The sequence below is a fragment of the Littorina saxatilis genome, linkage group LG6 (genome assembly GCF_037325665.1).
Source record: "Littorina saxatilis isolate snail1 linkage group LG6, US_GU_Lsax_2.0, whole genome shotgun sequence".
Taxonomy (NCBI): Eukaryota; Metazoa; Mollusca; class Gastropoda; order Littorinimorpha; family Littorinidae; genus Littorina; species Littorina saxatilis.
Genome location: NC_090250.1, coordinates 3955302 through 3975170, shown reverse-complemented (window position 1 = coordinate 3975170; position 19869 = coordinate 3955302). Strand labels below are relative to the sequence as shown.

Sequence of the window (19869 nt, the reverse complement as noted above, 5' to 3'; positions counted from 1 at the left end):
CCCACACACACATATACTACCCCTTCCCACATTCCCCTCTTTATTGACGCCACCCACCCTCCCAGAAAAGACAAGTGCACCGTTATGTTCTTCTTCACCCGCAACGCCCCACCCGTACCCCCACTCCAACTCGCGGCATAGGTAAGTGAACTACCAAGAAAAGCTCCTTCCCCTCCCCTCCACACACTCCTTCCCCCACCCCCGTCCACAAAGCAGCTGGCATGATCTGGTGAACAGCGATATGGCGATTGTCTGTGAGAGCATAAGACACTGCACCCTTGTGTCGTGTTCCAGTGCTTATTGTGCAAAGGCTGCAGTGTGATTTCTAACAGAGTCACGCTACATTAGTCACAGGTGAAGTTTTGCTGTTTCACCACCAGGTGTGACGTTATTGTTTGCTTACATCATCCCAACCGTTTCTTTTCTCAGAAAGCAAGAAATGCTACTGACACCGTTTTCCTACCTTCTCAAAACGAGAGCTACACTTACGCCATACAAATAACCACAGAGTCAAACGATCACTGTGAGACGGCCATTGGAACGTATTTAGAAGTGATCGATGTTGATCGTCTGGTAAGCAGTTTTCAATGTAATATATAGCTAGGTCTAGGTCACAGTAACAGTTTCTGGTGATGAAAGATCATATGCTAATAGAACTCATCATCATGTTCAGCAGCAGCCTCGTCGCCGCCGGCGCCGCCACCACCAACACCACCACCACCATCACCACCACCATCATCGGCAGCAGCAGCAGCAATAAGTATAAACAACCAAATTTCTATTTCAGAACATTCTTCAGCTAGCTCGAACCGAAGAGAGAGAGAAACAGGAAATATGCAACCCATCGAACAATACATGGCACACAAGACAGATACCGAGGGAGGAGAGAAATGCATGCAAAGAAATGCATCAAAACAACAATCAGAAGTGCAAATAAATGAGAAATATAATCAAATCTAAAACAATACATCATCTTTAAGAAAGCAACGACTGTTTTGGCTAAGATATAATTAAGAATAACATCATAGTTAAAACTCCAAACGAGCGCATGCAACATTTACTGCAACAAATCAATTTTGTTTTAAATTCATCCTTTCCACTGTTCGTCTTTTTTTCCGTAAGGCTGTTGCTGGGAACCAGACCAAAGTAAAAACACAATACGAGTCTATGCGGGGTGGAGGAGGGGAGGGGGAGCGGAGGGAGAGGGGGAGCGGAGGGAGGGGGAGGAAACTGGCGAGAGAGCATCGTGAAAGAAATCAAAAGTTGGCAAGCCCCCACAAACAAGAATATAAACTGCTGTGCCAGTCTGACATGAAAGCAGTTCAGAAGCTGTAAATTAGGCCGGCTAATGCAAAACGCATGCACCGCGCAGCTATAAGAGATAGGCTACATGCACTGAAGTTTGACGGATACATTGCATGGATTCTTTCTGAACGCCTCTACTTGAGTCCACTGTTGATTGCCTTTGCCTTGCACTTACACTCGTAGTGGAAATGCGGATGGAGCGGTAATTTTAATACGTTTTTAACTTTTATTACTGATAAAAGCAGAAGTCCGAAGATGAACAACAGTTACAGCAGTAGGAAATTGTAAATGTCACGACCAATGGACAGACTAAGGGAGTTTCAAGCCCGCACAAGGATAATGCTCATCTCAAGGACCGAAACATAAAGGCTACTTTAGTGAACGGAGCGTAAAGAGAACGTAAGAATGCAAAGATAAATGATAAAACAGTTTACCTCAGTACGCCAAAGATAAATGATAAAACAGTTTACCTCAGTACGCCAAAGATAAATGATAAAACAGTTTACCTCAGTACGCCAAAGATAAATGATAAAACAGTTTACCTCAGTACGCCAAAGATAAATGATAAAACAGTTTACCTCAGTACGCCAAAGATAAATGATAAAACAGTTTACCTCAGTACGCCAAAGATAAATGATAAAACAGTTTACCTCAGTACGCCAAAGATAAATGATAAAACAGTTTACCTCAGTACGCCAAAGATAAATGATAAAACAGTTTACCTCAGTACGCCAAAGATAAATGATAAAACAGTTTACCTCAGTACGCCAAATCAATAAATAATGAGCAGAAGCAATGACGAAAACTGATTAAGACAAGAAGGCAAAGCAGGGGTAAAAAACAAATCGACAGAGATCAATCAAGCGAACAGTTGTTGTTGTCTTTTATTGTGTGTGGTTTTTGTGTGTGTTTGTTGTTGTTGTAAGAGTACTAAGACAAAGGTGAGACAAATATTGTTATGATCAATCAATCAATCAATCAATATGAAGCTTATATAGCGCGTATTCCGTGGGTACAGTTCTAAGCGCTTGTCTTGACGACAAATTGAGATAATAAGATGGCAAAGCAGGAGTAAAAACACATCAACAAACACAGATCTATCAAGCTAACGGGTTTTCTCAGACACAGGTGAGAGGAATGTGGAAATGGATTCTAACGTTACCCAGGTTGTAACATTCTATACAAAACAAATACCCTTTTTAAAGTTCAGAAGACTTCGTCTCGCAGATACATTGCTAAAGCGCCACCGTTCCTGAAAAGTTGTTGGTAACACAACCTCAAATAAACCGCAAGCAGGTGTAGCTAATAGGTTGCTTGGGTGTGGTGCAGATGATGGAAGAGGTGGGGGGGGAATGTGATGTATGTGGGGAGGGGAGGGGGAGTGGGGGAAAGGAGGGCAGGGAGGAGACATACAGGAAGCAAACTAAGGTGCTTATCCTTGAAGGTAGGGGGGGGGGGGGGGGGTATTATTTCTTTGTTCGAAGACTTACAACAACGGGAAAAATACTACTTAACGAAGGGGGAAGGGGAAGGGGAGGGCAAGACAGGAAGTTTATTAACTGAAGGGCGAATTTTCAAACAGCAGGGAAGACTAAAAACAAGCTTTAACAAAAATTGTTTTTAAAGATGCCACTGAACGTATCTAACACCTCTTCAGCAGCAACAGAAGGAAGCCGGCCAGGTGTGTAACACAAAAAGCCTAGAAATTTGAGCGGCTTGGATGAAAAGGCAACATATGACAAAGGTTAAAAAGGCCAGGCAGGCAGGGCGGAAACTGTTACGGAGGATTCTCAGAACAGGAAATGAGAAAAGCAGGACCCCATAAACAAAACCACACACTGGTAACGTAAAAGGACTAAGCCAAACAAAACAAAAAACCAAGTAGGCTTCAAACTTGAGAAAAATATTTGAAAAATGACTAGAGACCTTTAGTCCTTTAGGCTGTAAATTTGCCACATTTTTAAAGGGGATCATCAGAACAGAAATTAGACCAAACAGAGAATGACAACGCTATAACCAACACCGTCCACGCCGTGGTTATTCTGTCAGGTGTAAAAATCAAGCAGTGATGAAAGTTGAAAATGTCCAAGTTTAACAACAACACAAATGTAAAATACCTATATAACCGGCAAGCATGTGGCACTGAATTTGTATAGGTTAAGCTCTATGAGTTGTGTGCCCTGAGTGGTTTCAATTTTAGGAAATCTATGCGGAAATGATTTCTTGATCCATTAATTTCGAATTTCCGGATGGGACCTTCATCCCCGCACAAGAGATTGGCCACTAAAAACAGCAAAATTAGACACCAACAAGTTTTTAAACTCGTATCTTAAAACTACAACAAATTTAACTTTGGGACGTGTTAAACAAAACAGACAATGGGGGAAGTGACGTGTGCAGAAAACAAGACATAACTGAAAAATTAAATAAAGGATGTCACACACCCAGGGACAAGCCATTGAAATGGGATACAGCTGTAAAATCACAAAGCAGGGGTGTATAAAACTGCAAAAGAATCTGACCAGTACATAGGACAACGTCCGAACAAAATGTCCAGAAATTAAAGCTTCAAAGCAACGCCAACAATGGAGAAGATATCACACACAGGCAGAATACAAAGCCACAGAAAAGGAATCAAGCTGCAAAACCACAAAGCAGGGAGGTACAAAACTGCAACTGAATCTGACCAGTGTACACAGCAGAACAACGTCTATAGACAATAATGTCCAAGACTTACTGGAAGCGACGGTAGCTGCCGTGCTGGAAATGGAGCGAGGATGGGTGGCCCCCGATTTGGGTGGAGTCGCTTTGGGGGGAGATGATTTGGACCTCACCGAGGTGGCCGGGCTGGCACTTTCACCCGCTCTTTTCACGGGTGGCTTTGCGGAAGCGTTGGATGCCCTCCTGGGTGCTATCACAACATCCACCCGATAAACCCTTTAGAGTATGTGGCTATATGGACCTTTTCTAGTTCTGCCATGAACTTTGTGTCTCGCGATTGGGTTGTATAAACTGTTAAAAAAAATGATTTTTTTTTTTAGAAACTGCGCCCTCTTTTTCCTTTCTTTTTAAAAAACAAGATCTGCTTTTCAAGATCAACTCACATTTGTTGGTACCCCTGTTTGAAAGCTGAAATGCCTTTCTTATCAACAGAAAGGGATAACTGAAAAGGTAAAGCGCACGTTAATTTCCCAAAGCCACATTAATTCAGGCAAACATTTCTATAAACATGCTCAAAACGGTTAGAATAAAATTAATTAAGTACAGTACACAAACACACAAACAAGTTCCCGTTCCTGGGTTAAACAAGCAGGGATTGCTGTTAGAATATGACCAATTCTTTCAGCATTAAAGAAAGAGTTGAACTTAAAACAGCGCGGTAACAGAAGAGGTTTTGATGCAAACAAATCAACACTCAGTTCATTCTCTGGTAGTGAATGAAGCACCTTTCCAAGGTTCGCCTGTTCTGTACAACCACTGTACAAAATACAACTAAAGGGAAGCAACCACTAACCCTCCGCCCCGTCACCGCTCAAGAGGAGTACAGCTACCGCAACACGCATCTTTCTCATTACGACTTTGTCGTGTCTGCGTCAGCGCATGATCAGCTCCAACGTGAGTACAACAAGTTTATCGACGAAGCATTGACAAAATATCCAGGCTACATCCTGCAGTCCTAACAAACGCCATACATGTGAATTTCTTTCCTCCCGTAATTCGCTGGCTTTGCTTTCACGAGGTCTTTCACACCCGAGCCGCAGTATTTCATGGTGCTTTCGTCCTGCACACGTTTCAATATGATGCTCTGTCAAATATGGTGACGATTCAACCCTGAGCCATAACAATTATATTTTGAACCTCACAGACCCCCTTTTCACAGCAACCAAGCTCTCGTGTGTAAAGGACGAGCGCAATGGTCCAGTGATAAGACGCCTGCCCCCCATGCAGAAGGTCGCGTGTTAAAATCCGGGCCGTGCCTGGTGGGTTAAGGGTGGAGATTTTTTTAGATTTGACCGATATCCCAGGTCAACTTCTATGCACAAGACCAAAAGATCCTGTAATCCATGTCAGAGTTCGGCGGGTTATAGAAACACGAAAATACCCAGCATGCTTTCCCCGACAGCAGCGTATTGCTGCCTAAATGGCAGGGTAAAAAGGGTCATAAACGTAACAACGTGAGAGTTTCATCGCATAAACGCAGAGGAAGAAGTATGTAAAAGGAAATTGTTTATGTACAATAAAAAAAATATGTATGTACTCACTGGGCGGAGGGATGGAGCTCTTGATGCGTGACTTGTCAGGCGGTGTGTAGGTGGGAGGTTGCGCATTGCGAACGTTCATGCTCTTCACGGATCGCTGAAAAAAGGACAGCAAGTTCAACCCAATTGCATGATGCACGTTTTCATTTACAAATAACGTAACCTGAATACAAATTATAGCATAGTCCGTTTAATTGAATTAATTTATACGACACAGCACGAATGTTTTACAGATAGTCAAACCTGAAATAATTTGTCCAAAATATAACGCAATGAGAGTATTCTTAAAAAAACTAGAATAAATCACTTCACATAATACAAGTGCAAACTATTCCGCTGAATGACAGCACATTTAGTGTCCCTTCACCCCCCCCCTCCCCCCCCCTCCCCCCCCCCCTCCCCCCCCCCCTCCCCCCCCCCCCCCCCCGTAAAGTCCCCTATCACACTCCCAGCCAAAATAAACTCGTTCCCGACCCTCCCCAATCTGTACCTGTTTAAAACCACGACAACAGTCAGTCAATCAGTCACTCCGTTTGTCAATTCATAGATGAGTTAGTCACTCAGTCAATCAGTCAATTAATCTGTCGATCAATCAGTCGGTGTGGGCGGGTGCACAGAGGGCGTAGAGAGAGGGTACCGCGAGAGAGTGTCTAATTCTCCCAAAATTGATTCAGTCATAACATCATGGCAGTCAGTCAGTAAGTCAAGCAATCAGTCAATCAGTCAGTCATTCAATCGCTCAGTTTGTCGATCAATCGGTCGATTCATCACTAAGTGATTCAGTAAGTCAAAAAGTCTATCAATCAGTCAGTCACTCAGTTTGTCAATCAATATGTTGATCCATCAGTCAGTGATTCAGTCAGCCAGTCAGTCAGTCAATCAATCAGTCAATCAGTCAGACTGACGTACCTGTGCCGCGCTGACGTCGGACTTGAGGCTGGTGACACTCGCCGAGCGGTCATTCTTGACGCGGGGCCGCACACAGCTCACTGAGTTGCCTGCAACAACACACACCACACTTTTACTCAATAACCAATGATTGAAATGGAGAATGAGGAACGTATGAGCTTGCGGCGATCATCCTTTTTGGAGGATGAAAGTCGCCTGATCATTTAAATGCTTGTTATTCTCTCAGGTGCCTGGAGACTGGTTCCATATAACTCTCGTTGATATCTCAGGTGCCTGGAGACTGGTTCCATATAACTCTCGTTGATATCTCAGGTGCCTGGAGACTGGTTCCATATAACTCTGGTTGATATCTCAGGTGCCTGGAGACTGGTTCCATATAACTCTTGTTGATATCTCAGGTGCCTGGAGAATGGTTCCATATAACTCTCGTTGATATCTCAGGTGCCTGGAGACTGGTTCCATATAACTCTTGTTGATATCTCAGGTGCCTGGAGACTGGTTCCATATAACTCTTGTTGCACATGTCGTATGCATTTAGAGCGCTGATAATTTAGTGTTGAATTCTAGAAAACATATTCCACCGTTAGCTTAGCAGTGGAATATCATTCGGGTACCTACCCATTTTTGCTCGCCACCCTTGCACCCCTCAAGGCTTCCTTCGAGTCACGCTGTTTCACTGAATTCGATTATTTATATTCAACCGCACACAAAGCCATATCGCATGACGTAAATTTCAGAGATCGAGACTGAGATAGCATAGGCTGCGAATTGTGATACAGCTTTTCAAATTTCTCTTCTCAAATTGTGTAGGCTTTGCTGTCAAAATACCTCACATGAGACTGTGAGATGAGAGGAATTGGAAGTTTGGGCAGACCCACATCTATAGATTAAGGGGTGGGGAGGGGACAGAGAGAGGTGGGGGAGCAACATATGCCGCAGACACACACACACACACACACACACACACACACACACACACACACACACACACACACACACACACACACACACACACACACATACACACACACACATGTATGCACACACACACACACACACACACACACACACACACACACGGACTGAACGACATAAAAAGATTCATTTATACAAATCCAACGAAAACACAAACTTAAAAAACATAAAGATCTCTACATCAGCAACCCCCCCCCCTCCCCCCCTCCCCCCCCCCCCCCCCCCAAGAAGATATTCGGCCATCTGTTTCCAGTGACCGTCCATTATGTTCCTGAAGAACGAAAAAAAAACCCACCCTCATTTCCCTTCATTTCCACCCCAAAACACTGTCAGCCAAGCAAAACTCAAGGTGTGTAAACACCAGACGAGCCGTTATCGCTTTAACGGCAACTACAGCGCGCGTCTGGCAGCAAAAATAAATTGCCCCTGGAACAAAGAGCCGTTGTCTACAAGAAAAACACGAGGCTGGTAGCTATCGTTGACACCGAGATCATTGGCAAAAACACTGCGCTCTTCACACAGACAACGAGCGGGAAAGATCAAGGGAAAGAATGAGTGAAGAAGAGATGGACCCGTCTCGAAAATATTATTCTACTGCTACGCTAGCATGGTTGCCAGCCTGGTCCATAACTGATTTCACAGACCCCTTGTTGAAAAGAGACAGACAGTAGTTTGTGTGTGCATCTTCATAATACAGACAGTCTTGAGGTGTCCGATCACTCGTCTGAGATTCGGATACCATAGCTCTTCCCTTGTAAGCCATTTGGTAAGCAAAACAGACCCGCCCATGCAGGCATTTAGACAAGAAAAAGGAGCACCCTTACTCACACTCAGTGAAACATCTGTATCTGACTGCTTTCAATGCCAAATAATATTTGTGTTCCTGACTTCATTTCGTTAAGCCTGATATCAACTGGGCGAAGTCGACTTCACGGAGTTTACTTCACGAAACTCGCAGCAAGAAGCTTTGGCACTGAATTTTCGGTAAAAAGACTTTGCGAATTGTTCGCAAATTCAACTTCGGGATCACGAAAGGAAAGGCTTAACTGACACCTATGTATATCTCCAAAATATATCCAGGAAAGACAGTTCCTCTGCATAGGAAGCAGCCAAGTGTAGAGTTCTCACAAGCCAATAGTACCCAGGCGGAGGAAAAGTCTTTTACATATATATATATTATGCCTTCAACTTGATTTGAAACTAAATTAACGAAAACTGTTGTGTGTTTTTGCAGACGACAACGTGGATCAGTCCACCAACCCTCTCAACGACAGCAGGAACGTCCGCCGCGACCTCAAGGACCGCGAGATGATCGACATGCTCAACAGCGACAAGGCCAACGCCGAGTTCTTCTACATGCCGCCCGTGGACAAGCTGACCTTGGCCTTCACTTGCAACAAAACCAATTCAACACGGACTGACATCACTGTTTCGATAAGCAAAATGACACATCCAAACTCAGGGACCACACGGGCCTATATCCGAGGCTTTTCATGCTAAACTCAGGGACCACACGGGCCTATATCCGAGGCTTTTCATGCTAAACTCAGGGACCACGCGGGCCTATATCCGAGGCTTTTCGTGCTAAACTCAGGGACCACACGGGCCTATATCCGAGGCTTTTCATGCTAAACTCAGGGACCACACGGGCCTATATCCGAGGCTTTTCATGCTAAACTCAGGGACCACACGGGCCTATATCCAAGGCTTTTCATGCTATGTTCAAGATTCAGACAGATTCGGACGCCTCAAAAAGCACACATTTCAAGATGCCTTCCTTCTCTCAGAAGTGATGATGAACAAGACCTGAGATCTGCCCCCAGGCTTGACGTGGAATCACAAACATCCCTCCACTTGAACACATACCAAACGTCAAAAGTCTGGTTGCTTCTGATCAATCATTTTCACAGACTGGCACACGGCGTGCCTCTTACACAATCAATACAGCAGAATACTGCCGCTCCTCACAGAAAGCAGAAGACCTGTAAATGGTTGCTACGTGTCAAAGTGGATGGATACACTTAAAACATAATTATAAACGCCTGGACAATGTTGTCTTGGATATGATCGTTCACAAAAGGAAGCAGGTGCCTTCAATTCCACGAATTCTCACGTTTCCAAAACAATATCGGTTCAACTTCAATGTGCAAACATAAGACGAAGTCCATCTTTGGTCTTACTCGATAACTGAGAATCTGAAGATAAGGCATACACCAAGAACACACAACACAGAACTGTGGACCGGCCACTGTTACCATTCCAATGTCAAACTGACCAGTCATCAACTCTCTTTTATTCGCCGACCAGTCCTAGCTTCTCATTTATTCATGCGCCTCTTTCCCACCAAGCTGTCAAATAAAAACCAAGACAGCGTAAACAATAAAACAGAAAAGAAGCGAACAAAATCATCCTCTGTAAACAAAAGCCACGGCAATAGCGGGGTTGTGTTATGATTGAGGCGTCCCATGCATAACCCTGTAACGGGGTTACAGTAGAACCCCCAATTGTAAGACCCCCCACCCTCCCCCGTCCCGATTTATGACTTCACCTTGCTTTGTGAGATAATGTATCTATAGACATGTTCAGACTCCCTCCCTTGTACGACGTGATTTTCTTGGACTTTTTGAGGTCTTAAAAGGGGGTTCCACTGTAACATGTCCTCGCTCTTACAACACAGCGCTGTACAAAAAACTAATGGGGGGTCCCTTGCGCCCAATTAGCATTTCGGATCTGATGTGACGCACCTCGGCTGTTCGGAGTGACCCCCTGTTGCTCATTATCGATCGTCTGCTTCCCCGCTTGTCTAGGTTACTCTGAACTTGTCGGTGACGTCATTTCCATACAGTTACATACATACCCCAATTGACATTCTCTTATCCTCGTCTAACTTACTTAAAGTTGGATATAAACATACACTTTTCCCAAAAAATATATTTGTCTTGCCCGTGCTTGTCTCTGTTACGATCAACTTGCCATGACGTCACTTTACTACATTTGTACATACATTCTGATCGATATTCTCTCACCAAAGTTATATATTGAGAAAAAAATGTCAAACAGTCCACAACCTAGAAATCAAATCCTAACCTTGCCATACACGGTGTCTCCCCACTACGATTCCCCTAATCAATGTTCTGTCATTAAGCTTACTTGTGTTGCACATAGTACTTTTGAAACTGTCCACATGCAAGAAATAAAATCATAAACTTGTTGATGACGCCACATTGACACGTTTGATTGACACATACCAATATCAATAAAATTATTTTCTTGTCAAACTTATGTTCTAACGAAACCAGATCGTGTGTTATTATCAAGGTCAAACCATGAAGACATTGGAGAGATCAACGACTTTATCGATTCCTACACGGACAATTTCGGCCGCCTGTATCTATACAAACTTACCGCTACTCTAACTGATGCAGGCTGTTTTCAAGGATCAATATTGGAATACAACCACAGAACAGTCGGTGACAATGACATTCAACATTTCATAACCGAACAAAACAAAGAATGATGCTCACCTCCCATGTTGACGAGAGCAGAAGACGAAACGGGACACTGACGAACACACTCACAGAGGGCGAGAATCAAGGCCCTGAACTATTCACAACAGCAGCTAGGCTCGGACCAAAGAGCGAAAAGTGCCACTTCCAGTCAACTGGCCAGCTACAGCAACTGCACGAAATTGTAGCCTCCCAATCGTGTCTGGTGTCAGCAGCCAGTGAACTCGCCTCTTCAACACAACCCCTCACTCAGCATCCTCCGTCGCTTCTTTCCGCCCGCACACACACACCCTACCCCTCTTTGTGTGAGAGAGACTGAGAAAGTCTGGCTTCGGTTCCAGTTCCGACATAAATTGAGGGCCGTTTAGTCCGTTTTAGCGAGTGTCGGGGCTTGATAGACTTCAGTGCGAGTCGGAGCTGCTTTGTGTGGGAAGCTAAAGCCCCCCCGTCCAAAGAATCTGTGCCTGTCTCGTTGCCTCGTTGCCTTATTATTGCCTAGCTTTGCCTAGGCGACCCCCCTGAAACTTTCAACACCGCTCTACCTCGCTGTAGCGTGACCAGGCACGTCACACTCTGTAATCCCCCCGGGCTGATGTTGTCTGCTTGCCTTGCTCTTGGTGACAGCTGCTGCTGCAGCCACTGGTCTTTTTTGAGGTTTCTAGCTTCAGGCCCTCCCGTTTTTAACACCCCCACCACCCCCTTCCCTCACAGTGCAGTGCAACTTACAGCCGCAAAATGCTTGCTTCTGTGTCTTTCCCCTTGCTAAATAAACCTTGAATTTAGCATGTTCAAACCAAAAAACTGCAGTCGAGTCATGGAGTTGTAAGTGCGAAACGTTGTATGATAACTGTTCGGTGCTTTTCTTTCTTTATTTGGTGTTTAACGTCGTTTTCAACCGTTCAAGGTTATATCGCGACGGAACTGTTCAGTGCTGCACAGACTGCAAAACAAGCTGGCTTGTGTCTTTTCCGTTGCACACTAAACCTTGAATTTATTTGACATGCTACATTCGGGCCCTGGAGAGTCATGACTTCCTGTTTTAGCCGCAGCACCACCCACCCCCATCCCCACCCCCACCCCTTTCCCTCCCCCTGCCACTGTTGCAATGTAGTGTAAATACAACTGCACAAGTTGTGACCTCTTGCACAATAATTAACCTTCAATTTCGGATATTGTATCGGGTCCCAGGAGAGTCTTGACATTCCCTTTGTACTATGCCCCCCCCCCCCCCCCCCCCCGTCTTATTGCGATGCAATGCAATATACAACCTATGTGTTCCCCTTGCACAATAAAACTTGAATTCTGCATGTCGTTTTCCAGCCCATGGGAAAGTTTCTCTTTTCCTTGTCAGTGAACAGCACTTAAACACTGCAATAAACCTTTCTGCAAGCCCCCTTTTTCCTCTTCAGTGTACAGATAGTCAAACAGCTAAAACTGCGATCATTGGATTAAGCTATCGCGCTAGCCATTGTCAAAACTGGTATTTGTTTGCAAGTGAGAATCCTGCCTATCATAGAAAACGGACAAGTTTGTCAGACCTGTCACCATCCAGTCAAACAAAACCTAAAACACAGCGTTAATAACACAGTGTGGGAAAAAAACAGTCGAACAAAAAAAATCTGCCAAAACTGAGGTATGACCAGTTGACCTTAGTTTGTGTATGTCAAGATTTTTCCCCCAGTAAAAAAAATGGAAAATGTTGGTTCAACGCGAACCCATGGGAATTGCAACTGCAAGAGGGCGCATGCATGCAAACTGTTCTCCCTCCTGTCCGACTTAGTCAGCAGTGTGTGTGATCATGACTCAGTGCTGGCTGTGTTGACTGTACCGTGCCTCAAAGACAGTGACTTTACGTTGGGGAATACCTGTGCAACCTAAAAGCCAGCTGTTCCGTTAGCACCGGGCTTGAAGACGGGAACGGTGGGTAATGAGAAAAAAGCTAGGGAAGAGGTGTCCGGGAAGGGGAAGGAGAAGTGGGAGAAGGGGAGGGGGGGGTGTCATGCAGGTGGAGAAAGGTTGTGCATGGAAAGGTGTGGTTGTTGGAGAGGGGGAGGGGGAAGAGAAGCAAAATACAGCCAGACTTCAAAGTTTCACAAACTGAGCAGAAATCGCAGTAAAGGTTCTAAAAGCAGCATTGAACAGAATGACAAAGTAATACTTTGAACAAAAGCCGGTGACTGAGAATCTCAATCCTGGCAACGGTCCAACTAAACGGTATTGCCAAATGAAAAACTAATACTAAGGTACCAAATACTGCTAAACGCAATCAAATCTGTTCGGATTGACCGCTTGCTGATTTCATTTCCAGTATTTTGAGATTTTTACCTGTAATTAAACTGCCGTAAATGTTCGGTCTAACATGTTCATTGAGAAAAGGGATATCCCACTTCAGAGTTGCGTGCACAACCCCTTCTAAAAAGCATTGTCCACTTCACCACTGTCTTCTTTACCCACTGAACGACGTCTGAACATCTGTGAGGGCAATTATCATCTTCTCTCTCTCTCTTCAAGCACCACCCCTCCACGTGCCCCTATCCTCTCTGCCTTCTTCAGCTCGCCACAGCTCCTTCAGAACACAACCATACAACCATCTTCCATATTCACACCTACACCCCCCCCCCCCCCACCACCCTTCGTCTCACCTTCGCCTAAGACCCCCCCACCCCACCCCACCCCCACCCCCACCCCCACCCCCTTGCACTCCTCTTCTCAGCCCATTTAGTTACCACCCCCAATACCAACTTCCACATCCCAAAACTGACAAAGGTGCTAGAAGTTGAGTGCAGACAATTGTTGCACCCCCCCCCCCCCCCTCCACCCTTTTCAGGATCCACTCTCCCTCCCCTTTTCCCTTTCTCAGCCCCTTCAGGGCACCACCCCCATAACCATCTTTCACATTCCCAAACAAAGGTGCTAAAAGTTGAGTGCAGACAACTGTTGCACCCCTCTCCCTCCATCCGTTTCAGGACCCCCCCCCCACCCCCCACCCTACCTCCCTATCTAAGCCCCTTCAGGGTACCACCCCCATAACCATCGTTCACATTCCCAAACAAAGGTGCTTGAAGTTGAAGGCAGGAAGGTAGGTAAACAAACACAGGAAACGTGGACTCTGACTTTATTGACGAGAAGATGAATGTGTCGGGGCTGGGGATCGGGACAAGACACGGGGGAAGGGAGGGGTTGGGGGGGGGGGGGGTTAGCGCCTTGGATAATCACTGACAGGTGAGCGCTTGGGGAAAGCTGAGAGAAAGCCGCTTAATTAGCTAATTAGTTTGCACTTCACCAGTCCGTGACTGTTCTCCCAAGAGAGAAAAAGGCCACGTGTGCAGTATACTTCAGGTTCTTCTTCGAAAGTCGTCTCACTAAGCAATGGACAACAACACAGACTCGGAATAAGAAACTGATAATCACAATTGCACTTCACCTAATCAACCTAGTCACAAAAACTTCTGCAGGAATATCAAGTCAATATCCAACTTGCTAAGTAATAAACAACAGAGAGGGTAAGAAATTCATCGTCATCTTCACTTCGTCTGCTCAAAGTCAAAACACAATTCTGCTGAAAATTCAGTTGTAACTAGTTCGATTTTCAGACTACAGTGTCAACAACATCAGCAATGATTAAAAAAACAACTTGATTCAGATCATTATCTTCTCTCAACCTGATCGAATTATAAATTGCTGCTGGAAATTCATGTTTTACTTTGTTAGCAGTTTGACTTCGAGCTGACAGCAATGTCATCAACAGCTATGCCGGCTGCACCAAAGTTCAACCGACACAGTGGGAGCGTGCGATCAATCATGCAAAGCAAAGCTGGGCACGTTGTTTTCACAAAAAGGTTACTCTGTGTAGCATTCGACAGTTCAAACAAAGATATTCTGGGCTACGCTGAAATATGCTTTGGTTCAAACGTGTTTCGTGCTTTTTAGGTAGATTATTTTGTGTCCTAAATTCAGACGACTTGGTGGTGTTTTTTAGTGGAGATTGGTTTGAAGAAAGCAACACAGATAACAACTAAGGTTACTACTCTGTGTAGCATTCGACACTTCAAACTCGTTGTGTGCCTGTGTGTCCTGAATCCAATCGACATTTTAGTTGCTGACGAAGAAACTTTTGCAGAAAAACAATAAAACCAACAACAACAACAACAACAACAACAATGCTGCCTGCACATACCGCGCTGCAGCAGCTTGTAATAATAATTCGACATAGATAACTGAACGGTGGCATACAGCGATACTAAGCAGCGAATATATATGTCACCTAAAACTGACTCCTCGAAACGTATAAAAAATCTCTCTCTCTCTCTCTCTCTCTCTCTCTCTCTCTCTCTCTCTCTCTCTCTCTCATCTCTCTCTCTCTCTCTCTCTCTCTCTCTCTCTCTCTCTCTCTCTCTCTCTCTCTCTCTCTCTCTCTCTCTCTCTCTCTCTCTCTCTCTGAGGCCATTACCCCAGCATTACCCTTGCCCTCCTCCTTGAAAAACCCTTCTCTCAGTTCTTCTAAACCGCGCAAACACTATTAATACCTACACCCTTCACTTTCACATTCCTGCCCCCCCCCCTCCACACCCCTTGCCCTTTCTCTGCTTTGCTCAATGGACGCATCTCACTGATTGTTGCAGTAACGCTCAACTACTACTGTAATACCTGAACCCTTCACTTTCACCCCCCCCCCCCCCCCCCCCCCCCCATCCACACCCCTTGCCCTTTCTCTGCTTTGCTCAATGGACGCATCTCACTGATTGTTGCAGTAACGCTCAACTACTACAGTAATACCTGAACCCTTCACTTTCACCCCCACCCCCCCCCCCCCACCCCCAGATTTGCTACATGGGCGCATTTTACTGCTTGTTAAAGCGAAAGCGCAATCAATGACCACAACTACCTGGACCCTTTACTTCAACCCCACCCCCGTCTCCGGTGAACCCCCTGCGCCGCCCAATGGTGCATGTAACAGAAGTTGTTCGAGCTGAGCGCAAAGAATACTACACAAGACAAAAAAACGTTTTAAGACACACACACACACACACACACACACACACACCATTAAGATTTCTCCCTTGTTTCGATCCCAGACATTCAGTTATATAAATGTAACGCCAAGACTCCCTCCATTTTAAAACTGTTTTTCTCACATTTTGGTAGATGGGGGGCTGTCCACTGTAATACCTTCACTCTTTCCTAACTTGGCTCGCGAAGCGCATTTTACCGATTGTTCTAGCAAAACCACAAACATTACTAATACCTATACATACACTCAACTTTCACATTCTTCCCTCTGCGAAGCTTTGTTCGTTTTACCGATGATTATGGCTGGTAAGTTTCCAGTTTCACCTAGGCGAGGCCCAGATGGCTGAGGGTTTGGCAGCACAATCAGAGAGGGAAGACAAGCGAGAGGTTGCAGTCTACGTAAAGTAAATGTCAGCCCAAGGCCTTCTCTGACCTCCCCGCAATATGCAGCGCAACGGTGCCAGCTGAGCGCTCAAACTGTGACCTCCTCTCTCAGTCTGAGTCTTATGTCGATGCATTAATATGCATGACATGCAGCAATTAATTCAGGAGTTTTAGTCGAAGGTCTCTCTCTCTCTCTCTCTCTCTCTCTCTCTCTCTCTCTCTCTCTCTCTCTCTCTCTCTCTCTCTCTCTCTCTCTCTCTCTGTATATGTTCCAAGGACAGGTTGGAAGATTAGGCTAAGCCTAAAACCGTTATCCTTATGTAATAAAGTTCTGAGTTCTGAGTTCTGAGCTCTCTCTCTCTCTCTCTCTCTCTCTCTCTCTCTCTCTCTCTCTCTCTCTCTCTCTCTCTCTCTCTCTCTCTCAGATTGTAAAAAAAAGGCGTAGCCTTAAATCATAATCCTTGTTAAATAAAGTTCAATTCAATTCAATTCTCTCTCTCCTCTCTCCTCTCCTCTCCTCTCTCTCTCTCTCTCTCTCTCTCTCTCTCTCTCTCTCTCTCTCTCTCTCTCTCTCTCTCTCTTAACTTTTCCCTTTGTTCTTCCAAACGGCAAACACTACTAATACAAATCCCCCCCCCCCCCCCTTCTCTGCTTTCTCGAATTTATAGATAATAGAGGCATTAAAAGGAGCGGCTCCACTGTCAAGTGTTTTGCAAGTATGCCCTACAGAACTGAAAAACGAGGCCGTAAGGCAAACCATTTAAAACACACGTGCAAGCTTTTTTCTCTCTCTCGCTCTCATTTGACAACTGTATATATTCCAGTCAGCCAAACAGCCGTGTGATGTCTACACTGACAACAGGTGGTGCACTGACAGTTATGTATTGAATGCATAATGATGATGTTATTTTATAAGTATTGAGTGTAGAATGCCATTTTAGGACACTGACATGAACAGCTGTGTCGGCATCGATCCCGTCTTGTTCACCATACAAAAAAAATGGTTCAATAAACACCACCTCGTTATTACCCAGTTTGGTAAATAGGTCAAACGCAACAAAACACGCGCGCGCACATACACATATATATATATAATTATATACACACACACACACATACAACATCACCTCATTATTATTATTTTGCCGAAGTAGGTCAACAAGAAAAACATAATAATCCACAAAACTGACAATAATGGTATTTTTCCACCACAATCGCAACACGCAGTGTGTGTTCTGTTAATTGAACCTACCGCCCTCCAATTTCGTTTTGCGTGCTGCGGATAACCTGGTACCTGTTATCCATCTCGCCATTAAACTCGGTCCAAACGCAAGCGACAGGCGGCTCGTTTTGTCACACCAGGTCTTACACAACGCAAAATAGTCCTTTTCCGACACAATTGCAAAATGTGGTGTCTGTTCTGTTAATTGGACCACAGGCGCGTGGCACGAAAGGGGAGGAGGGGGGGTGTGTGCAGGGGGGGCGAGGGCGGTAGCTTGCTTCAAGTCTTGTATCAGAAGGCAGAAGGAGCGCCCCCCCCCCCCCCCCCAAAAAAAAAGTCACGTGCCTGCGAACTGAACCAGAGTGAACCTACATCCCGCCTAATCCTTTCTGTGAGGTTCAGAGACTAGCGCCTGTGAAGGTGCGGTGTTAGTTTATATAGACTCTGAGGATAACTGTTGGTTTCCGGTGAGTTAGAATTTCGATTGATGCTTCTGGGGTCGGGGTTGGGTATGAGATGAGGTGCATTTCATCGTTGCATAGCTTCTGCAGCATATAAACAACACAGTAGTGTATGATAATGTTTAAAAAAGAATGTTAAAAAATAAGGGGCAAGCTTCAAACGGCTCGTTTTGCCGCACCAGGTCGAAAGAGGCGAACCTGGCAAAAGTCCTTTTCCGCTTCAATTGCAAAATGAGGTGTCTGTTAGGCACGGGCATATTGAACTGGATGAGGGGGAGGTGGTGAGCTGTGGTTCTGTTCATTGAACTGGATGAGGGGGAGGTGGTGAGCTGTGGTTCTGTTCATTGAACTGGATGAGGGGGAGGTGGTGAGCTGTGGTTCTGTTCATTGAACTGGATGAGGGGGAGGTGGTGAGCTGTGGTTCTGTTCATTGAACTGGATGAGGGGGAGGTGGTGAGCTGTGGTTCTGTTCATTGAACTGGATGAGGGGGAGGTGGTGAGCTGTGGTTCTGTTCATTGAACTGGATGAGGGGGAGGTGGTGAGCTGTGGTTCTGTTCATTGAACTGGATGAGGGGGAGGTGGTGAGCTGTGGTTCTGTTCATTGAACTGGATGAGGGGGAGGTGGTGAGCTGTGGTTCTGTTCATTGAACTGGATGAGGGGGAGGTGGTGAGCTGTGGTTCTGTTCATTGATCCACAGGGGCACCTGATATTCAGATTTGAAAGGGGGGATGTGACAGCTCTCCTCCGGCCATTTATTATAAAGAAGCAGGACAGGTCCCCTGCCACAACCCACCCACCTAGTGTACCAAATTGAACATACCCCCTCGCTTCCTTTCTGTTAGTTTCAGAGAACCTGGTTCGTGTGAAGATGTCTTCAATGTGTTGCCGTGTGTTTGTCTGAGCTCTGAGTTTAGCTGTCAGCTTCCGGTGAGTTAGCATCTTGATGGATGGTTCTGGGGTCGCGGTTTTGGTGGTGGGGTGGGGGTTGAGATGCACTTGATCAATGCACTGATTGGGTGCGGGACGGTTCACTAATTTTCTTCTGGCGAGGCTGTTTGTTTATCATCTCATTGAGATGGTTATCTCTGTCAGATGATTTGTACCAGAAACTGACACAGCACGTCATTACCTTGACTAATTGATTGCTTTTATTCTCAAGTTTGTTTCTGTTTGTCAAATGGCCTACATTGCTTATTTAGCAAAGTGTGTTTCTGTTTGTCAAATGGCCTACATTGCTTATTTAGCAAAGTGTGTTTCTGTTTGTCAAATGGCCTACATTGCTTATTTAGCAAAGTGTGTTTCTATTTGTCAAATGGCCTACATTGCTTATTTAGCAAAGTGTGTTTCTGTTTGTCAAATGGCCTACATTGCTAATTTAGCAAAGTTTGTTTCTGTTTGTCAAATGGCCTACATTGCTTATTTAGCAAAGTGTGTTTCTATTTGTCAAATGGCCTACATTGCTTATTTAGCAAAGTGTGTTTCTGTTTGTCAAATGGCCTACATTGCTAATTTAGCAAAGTTTGTTTCTGTTTGTCAAATGGCCTACATTGCTTATTTAGCAAAGTGTGTTTCTGTTTGTCAAATGGCCAACATTGCTTATTTAGCAAAGTGTGTTTCTGTTTGTCAAATGGCCTACATTGCTAATTTAGCAAAGTGTGTTTCTGTTTGTCAAATGGCCTACATTGCTTATTTAGCAAAGTTTGTTTCTGTGCTGCATTTATCAAATAATCGCAATAGCACCTCAGCCTGGCATGACAGCCTGGACAACCCTGAGGACTGGGTGGCCGAGTGGTAACGCACTTGCGCTCGGAAGCGAGAGGTTGCGAGTTCGACCCT

At 45.0% G+C, this 19869-nt stretch overlaps 1 protein-coding gene across 1 annotated transcript in view; it reads right to left on the bottom strand.

Annotated features, from left to right (window-relative positions):
• Positions 1-19869, bottom strand: part of LOC138968320 (uncharacterized) — a 177943-nt gene that overhangs the window by 84139 nt on the left and 73935 nt on the right. Inside the window, exons 7-9 of the mRNA XM_070340876.1 lie at positions 6474-6562; positions 5568-5661; positions 4043-4216 (exon numbers count right to left, since the gene is read on the bottom strand). Of these exons, the coding sequence (XP_070196977.1) occupies positions 4043-4216; positions 5568-5661; positions 6474-6562 (357 nt within the window). The remainder of the gene's footprint in view (positions 1-4042; positions 4217-5567; positions 5662-6473; positions 6563-19869) is intronic.